This window comes from Periplaneta americana, chromosome 2, assembly GCF_040183065.1.
Source record: "Periplaneta americana isolate PAMFEO1 chromosome 2, P.americana_PAMFEO1_priV1, whole genome shotgun sequence".
Taxonomy (NCBI): Eukaryota; Metazoa; Arthropoda; class Insecta; order Blattodea; family Blattidae; genus Periplaneta; species Periplaneta americana.
Genome location: NC_091118.1, coordinates 142,863,449 through 142,871,732, shown reverse-complemented (window position 1 = coordinate 142,871,732; position 8,284 = coordinate 142,863,449). Strand labels below are relative to the sequence as shown.

General features: G+C 34.1%; 1 protein-coding gene across 1 annotated transcript in view; it reads right to left on the bottom strand.

The window, feature by feature from the left end:
- Positions 1–327: 327 nt before the first annotated feature.
- Positions 328–8,284, bottom strand: part of LOC138694629 (uncharacterized) — a 498,185-nt gene continuing 490,228 nt past the window's right edge. The window contains exons 4-5 of the mRNA XM_069818546.1: positions 6,998–7,188; positions 328–854 (exon numbers count right to left, since the gene is read on the bottom strand). Of these exons, the coding sequence (XP_069674647.1) occupies positions 774–854; positions 6,998–7,188 (272 nt within the window). The 3' untranslated portion in view covers positions 328–773. The remainder of the gene's footprint in view (positions 855–6,997; positions 7,189–8,284) is intronic.

The window sequence follows — 8,284 nt, the reverse complement described above, 5'->3', positions numbered from 1 at the left end:
AAACTAGGACGTAGTTTTACACAGTACTTCTTAAATACCTAAATCTTTCTTATAGTTGCTAAGAAAACAAGTGAAATCTTTAATTGCATTTTTCTCGAAAAGTACATAATGTAATATCAATATTCAATAAGTAATATATTAAAAACTATAGCTCCTAGAACCATAATTTTTTTTAAAATGCTCAGTATTTCATCCTCTTTTTGAAACCACAAAAATCCTATTTTAGGTCCCATTTCCTGCAACTAGTCACATTTTACGTATTTCAAGTGTGTTTTCACATACTGATAATAATGATGAATAAGGATAAGGTGTAAATGAAATGCAGAATAAATTGTAATATTTATTTCTTTATTGAAACTAATATCCAATTAGAAAAGAAACAAACCTAAAAGCTTGTACTGTAAGACATAACTTCATGAATAATGAAACAAGTTTATATATTTGTCTGTGCAATGAAATTTTCATGTATGCTCTATTCATATTGCGTGATTGTTATGCAACTGTCAGATTGGTGTATTAAAATGAATGTATAACTCGAAAAACAGGCAGATACCTAATTAGAACTACAAGCTATAAGTCAGGGTTCCTGTAGTCCCATGGATATTTAGAGAGAAAACAGAAAAGTACTGAAATTCATAATAAACCGGAAAAAATTCTCTCGCAAACAAAATCAGTCAACAACCATCTTCACAATCTTGACTAGTGCCGGCTTCTCCACGTAACCAGGGCTGTCTAGCCTCCAGGAACCATGTGATATTCCAATATTTCTTCTGCTAAGGAATTGGATTGCAGGACCAACCAATATCCTTTCTGGATACTGGGTAAGACTTGATCTTCGCCACTTGCATGGAACCCTGTCAAGAAGAGAAACACATTTTAATTTCTTCAATTCTTGCAAAATATAAAAATGATCACAAAAAATAAAGAATTGTCTTCCATATCCTCAAATGCATTAGTATACAGGTTGGAAGTAAAATAAACCTGCAGATTGAAAGAGACGATAGGGCGCACTTAAATGAATAGAAAACCTTTATTATTAAATGCACAGTTAATTAGAAAATTAAGTTGGAAGTTTTAGCTGTTTGGAAACATCGCCGCCAACACAGTCCTCTTTCGTCTCCTAATACAGATGTAAGAGATCAATGAACACAGGTCTGTCTCTCTACGTGAACTACCTCCCATCTTCCTCTCTGGCTACAACGTTGTCTTCTGCAGTGGCGACTCGTGATATTTTTTTGTATGTAGGATATGAGATTGATGACTGATGACCATGACAGAAACTAATATTAATAATAATATAATATTAGTAGTAGTAGTAGTAGTAATGATGATGATGATGGTGATGATGAAAATAATAATAATAATAATAATAGGCCTAATAATAATAATAATAGGCCTAATAATGCAATAATAGAGCATGCGAAATCAATACAAGTAGGCCTATGTTGGTTTTTGACTCGCCCTTCTGGAACTGGCAATTTATGTGTAGTTAAGTTCGATTCTCCTCCCTTTTTTAGTTGTGAAGATGGTTCCTAAACCATTGTACTGCCCTATATTTACCGATACTCCGTCGTACGTTTGCGCAATTTATTTCTTGCTACAGTTAAATTCTTCTAAATGATCAAATACAACTTGATATTTTTTCGGCTGTCCTGTCATCTGAAAGTCCTGTTATTTCTTGTATTTATTATAGCGTATTTTATTTATTTTTATGTAATTTTGTTTGTTATTAATTTTATTTTTATATTATATCATTTTAAATTATTTATTATTTCGTTTATTCTATTCTTTTAAAATTACCGATGAATTGCATTTAAAGAGGCTATAAGGATACTTGAAAATTCTTATTGTAGTCCCTGACAAGGTCTCCATCACCCAGAAAGAAGGATCGTAGTATTAGGATACGTGGTCATATCCTCAAACGCGGTTAAATTCAAGCCATACCCTGCCCTCCGCACCCTCCCCTGACCACGAACTTCACTGTTAGACATACCGTTTGCTGTAAGATATTTGGATGGTTCCTCGGAACTTATTTCTTAGCTGTGCAGTGGCGACAATTCACGACAGAAAGTGGAAGCTTAAAGGAAATTAATAAGTCGGGATGCATTGAAAATCAAAATCTGTAATTAAAATGTTTTCGCAGGAGTTAACATATATTTTCTATCATCAGAGGCACGAAATTAAACTGTAAGATCATCCACATATCCTTCATGGAGGAATCGCCACTGGTCATCTGATTTTACCGTTCAGTGACTTGAAATTAGTTGTTTTTGAACTAAATTTACACGAAAACCGTCCACGATATTGAAATACGCCTGAGGGACAAATGATTCTTTATTGGATTTTCTATCGATATGGACAAAAATCACTATCATACTCGCAAAAGTTACCGAATAAGAGGGTGTTAAACATTTGAGAAAAACATTTTTTTTTCTGAGAAAACTATGAACTTTCCACCAATAAGTTATGCTATTATACTTTTTTGTTACATACAACATGAGATATTCGATCTGAAAATCTGCAGGGTTATTTCGCTTACATCCTGTATCAGCGTTCATCAAAGTTGGGAAGCATTAGATCAATCGAAAGTACCGCAACATGATGCACTGAAATCAATATTCGATATAAAATCATATCATGATGTTATTCATGACGTTATACCTCAATATATCAGTACCTCTTATCGCTACGACTCAGTTGTGCCGTTTTATTTACCGTACTTTGTTTTGTGTTGTGGTACTCCCGGAATAAAGATAAAGATCTTCAGCAAACTATTTCCTGACTGCACCATTTATATGGACACAGTGCCCTTGTATTCTTACGGGGATATTTATAGCACAGTTCAAGGAAAATACGTAACTATTTACCCACTTCATTACAGATTCAATGGCTTATAAACTACACGTACAACCAATTTAAAGTTATTTTATGACAATATTTACAGCTCTCTAGCGTTGAAAATATTGCGGCTTAATCTTTACGACCATAATATGAAAGCAGAGAAACGATTTTCCAATAATAGTCTGCATTTTTATGAAAACTAATGCAGATAGAAACCATTACGTAAGCATATTTGCAATGCAGTGGTTTAAAATACTCGTAGTGGCTGAGATATTATATTAACTTTATAATGAGCTCTTTGAAAGATGTAAACTAAATATTGTCAGAATTACTGCATTCGTTTGCATACATTCAGCGATTTAAATATATTTCTCTGAAACGGGGTAATAGAAAAAATAATTTTTCGATATAATAATAATAATTAATATCCGACGTCGCAGCGTCATGTTGCAGGACGTTATACCCTAGAATAACATTACGGAATGGACGCTGGTTTGAGTCCTAAGGGGCGAAGAAATTTCTCATCAAATTTTGACCAGTGTATTGTATGGGATCGGTGTCCAGCCAGTATCGTGATGAATTTGGGGACCTATAATAAATAGCGAAATATGGTTCCGCGAGCCACTTAAAACGGCTGCGGGGATCATTGTGTTATCCAAACATTATCCCCGTGCAGGTTGGATGATCGTTCACCTCTGCTGAGTCATGTGGATGTAAGACGAGCAGTCACCTTTTAGACCTTGGCTCTCTGTGGAGCTGTCGCGCACAGGATTATTGTTATTATTGTTATTATTATTATTATTTTATCATTATTTAACTACCATTATTATTATTATTATTATTATTATTATTATTATTATTATTATTATTATTATTATTATTATTATCCCGCTTTTTGACTCGCATTTTTGACAACATTAATTAAGGACACAGATTTAGAAGAGATGTAAATTGGACTTTATGCTTTCCTGGTAATTAAAAACATTATAACTTTCTCTCTACGTTTTTATATTGTCCATATAGATAGGAAAACTAATAAAGAATAATTTATCCCTCTGGCGTATTTCTGGACGGTTTTCGTGTAAATTTAATTTTTAAAACCTCTAATTTCAAGCCACTGCACGGTACGAGTTCGTTGCAAAATAGTGCCAGAGAGCAGTCCATAAGCGATACACGCAGAGTTCGTTGACCTCTTACATCTGTGTCACGAGAAGAGTTGTTAGCGGCAATGTTACCGGACTGCTGAAACTTCAAATTTCAATTTTTAATTAACCATGCATTTAATCACAAAACGTAATATAGGTTTTTTTGTTCAGTCTTAAGGGTACCCTATCGTCTCTTTCAATCTCGAAGGTTATTTTACTTCCACTCTGTATAAGCCGCTGTTCAAACAGTGCTTGTTTCTAGCTTAACAGTTACAGTAACACCACAGTCTAGTCTATACAGTCACGAAGCTCAATACGTAGTAAATATGCATCCATAGATAGTTGCTGACCACTAGGATCGCTACTATCGCCTCATTACAGACAGTGCGAAATAGTACCGGCACAGTCTATTGTTCCTAGCACCCTCACAACTCAAGATTCGTGACTGTATATACTAGACTGTGGTAATACCACCTTCTAAACCAGATGAAGAAAGTATGAAAATTTTATCTTTTGAATCCATTTTTTCCCCCACGTTTCGGTACAAGACAGTGGTTTACCGTCGTATCTATTAGGCCTACGCACAAGTCTATCTCATGCGCTATTCCATCGGACCAGTGTTGCCAACACATAAATTGTATTCCTGTCAGTCTAACACCTGGAAATCCATCAGAATCCGTCAAAGTAAAAAAGTCAATATATCTATATACAAATAAAAATCACTTTTTAACACAACTTACTTACCCCATCTTGATTAAAATAATAATTCATCAACCTCCGACTTGATTAAGAGGAAATCTGAAACGGGATTCTTTAACATGGTACGACACAGGCAGGGCTGTTCAAATAAAAAGTAAAATCCCCCAAAAAGTAAACACTTAAAATGACAGCAACTAAAAAAAGTCAAAAGACGATATAAATCTAAATTCCGCCAGAAAATCCGTCAACCGTCAGTCATTTTTTTCCCGTCTGCTACGTTTAAATTCCGTCCAGTTGGCAACGCTGCTAATCTATAGATGCCAGGGCTGTTCGCGGGGACATAATAGGATGATAGACGATAAATACTGTCGGTGACTCTGGAGAATACGAGCGCGGAGTGAGGAGAAAGGGTGGATAATAGATAACGTTACAACTAGAGATGGGATAAACTGTTTTTTTTTTTTAAGAAACAGTTTTCACTATAACTGTTTCATGAACGAAATTGTTCCAAAATAACAGTTTCAAAGAAACAGTTTCATAAGAATATTATGTTTACAACATCAGTGCCATCTGTTCCAAGTGTTCGAACTGTTTCAACCTCTCATCTGCTTCGGGAACATGTTTCAAGGCCCTTGAATCGTCTTTAAATGACTTGTTCAGTGTATTATGACAACGAAAAACAGTTTTTGTAGATTACTGTTAAGGGTACAGTAAATAACTACAATTCAAAATAAATCGATTTTAGTAAAAATAACGCATTTAACCCTAGGAGAGTTTAATAACGATGACATTAGCCGATGATGTTTTTTCGCGGTGTATTAATAAATAATTAACACTATGTCAGGGCACCATGAACATATTCTCCATCAATGGACAGCTAATAATTAGGAGATTTATTAGGGAATTTGATTCGTACAATTAAATTGCGCGATACTACATAGGCTAATATTGCACGAAGGCCGTGTGGAACTTGGATATTATATCTACTTTCGATTGGAGGTCAATGATAGCGCTACACGTGGTCTTTGCAGACAAGAAGAAGAAAACTGTTTAGAAACTGAACTGTTTATCTGTTGGAACCATGTGTAACGTTGAAGTTATCACTGGAGCTGTGTAACACTCTTTGGAACAGTTGGAACAGGTTATTTCAATTGTGAAACAGTTTCAAATAAACAGTTCGAGCTTTTTTTACCCATCTCTAGTTACAACACTTGCAATACTAGTAGTACAAATATTGCACTGTTGTAAGGTTATAATGATGAAGAGGTAATGAGGATTGGGAAGGAATCGGGTCGTGATCCTTAAATTCATACTATCCCAACATTCGCCTGGACGGACTTGAGAAACCACGAGAAAGCCAAGTCAGGATAATTGGCCCCTGGATTGAACCCGGACCTCCCGAATGAAAGGTGGGAATGATAATCATTATACCATCGTGTTAAGGTTAAGAGATACCTTAAATTAAATGTCAAAATAGACACCAAAATATATGCATATTATTGTTTTTTGTTCCAATTGCCGTCACCTCTCTACCTCTTAAAGAAAATATTTCGTAAATAATATATATACATGTGTCTATATGTCTATTAAGTTAGTCATGTCTAGGGCTAGGAATTTGATGACCTATAAATCATGAAAAAAGTCCTAAAACAATGCCGTTGTGACCTAAATATCTTTCAAAAATGACCTTAAAAATGCCCTAAAATTGATCTTACATAATTGGCTTAGTAGGAATATTAATATTTAGACTAATAATTAAATTAAATTCTAGTACCAACATTCAATTTATTTAATTTTACATACTTTTTCTAAGTAGTACACTCTAATTAATAATTACCTGATGCAGTTCCATGTTGTCCACCACAAGGCCACTCTTATCCGAAACTAGCACGTATAGAGGAGTCTATATTGAAGGGGTGGTTGGACTGATCCATTACATGGGGGTGTACTACGTTAAAATGACAATATTTACGTAGAAAAACGATTAAAATAATATACAAAATAATGGATATTAATTGACAAAATATGTAGAGAAAATATCAAAGGAAATAAATAATATTTTACATTAATAATGGGGATTTCTGGCCAAATTAAACAAAAATACCCCAAAAATGACTGAATAAAACAAGAAATGCTCTTATGAGTTGTAAGAGGCAAAAAATGCAAATAATGTCCTAACAAATATGTTTTAAAACACTCAGTTTATCACATAGCAGCAATGTTTCTGGCTTACTAGAAAGAAGATGAAATTTCATCAAAATCCTAGCCCTAGTCATGCCGCATTACGCGGTTAACTAATGTTTTATACATACCAGGAATTTCTTCTTGAATCCTGGTTCCTGCCTGAAGTAAACGAGGGCATCTTGTGGTATATGAAATCCCAAGGTCCCTGACCCTGTATTTCCCGCAACTGGTTGTTCTTTTGGTGTCTGACAATCAAGATAGAGTGTCAGAGTACTTGAACTGGCATTGTACACCAGAGCAAGATATGTCCAACCATTTCCTGAAAAAATTAAAAATACCAAGTTTAATTACGAGCACTTACAATTCTTGCTTAGAACATTTCTACTGTAATAAAGTTAGAAGCAAAATTTTCATGTTACTGGGTGTATAATAAATTTATACACATTTCCTTTGTAAATTAATTTTTATTCGGTATTTTAAGGAACCATAAAATATGCATTTTCGAATTGTGAGATATGGGTTGAGTGAAAGCTGTATTGGCGAGTTATATATTTTTTATAGCATTAAATAGGTTGATATTCGATTTGGGGCATATTATGCGTGAGTTGCTGATGTAGTTATGTAAGCATCAAGAAGTAAGTTTTCCTCTAATACTTTAATCTTACATTAGTTCTCATTTGAAACGCTTATTCGCCATTTTTTTTTAATATTTATATAAATGATTTACCACGTAACATTGATAATATTAGCAGTCATAGTTATTTATTTGCTGATGACTTTGGATTAAAGGTTTCTTGTAACTCTCTAATAAATTTAAAACAACAGTTGTATAATAAAATTACAGTACAGTGTTACAGGACTGGTGTTCCTCTAATAACCTATCATTAAACAAGGATAAAACGTGTGAAATTTTGTTTACTGTTGCTAGAGAAACGATTGATGTTAATACTTCTTTAAAGTTTCTTGGTATTTGTATTGACTTTACATTAAGCTGGAACGTCTATATACAATATATAGCTAAAAAATGTCTAAAGGATTAGTTATGTTACCTAGACAGAGTGATGCTGTATAGCAAAATACAGTATTTTACTTTAAGTATACTATGCACAGTTACACAGTTTAATTTTTTATGGTATCCCGTTATGGGGCAATAGCTCATATTGTGATGAATAGGCTTCGTAATTCAGCTACCTATAAGCTGGAATGAAGTTGCTTGATTCGAAGTATATGTGACGTCACAGCGCAGGTATAAGTATACAATAGGTATAGGTTGTATACAAAATACTTACGCACTCTCTGCCTTTCGCTATAATAAGTCGAAACCGGGATGCAGTCATAGTGAGTAGTCTTATCGATCACTGCTCTTATTAGTCGTGTTATTTAGATAACTACATCTTTGTGGCTGATTGAAGGTT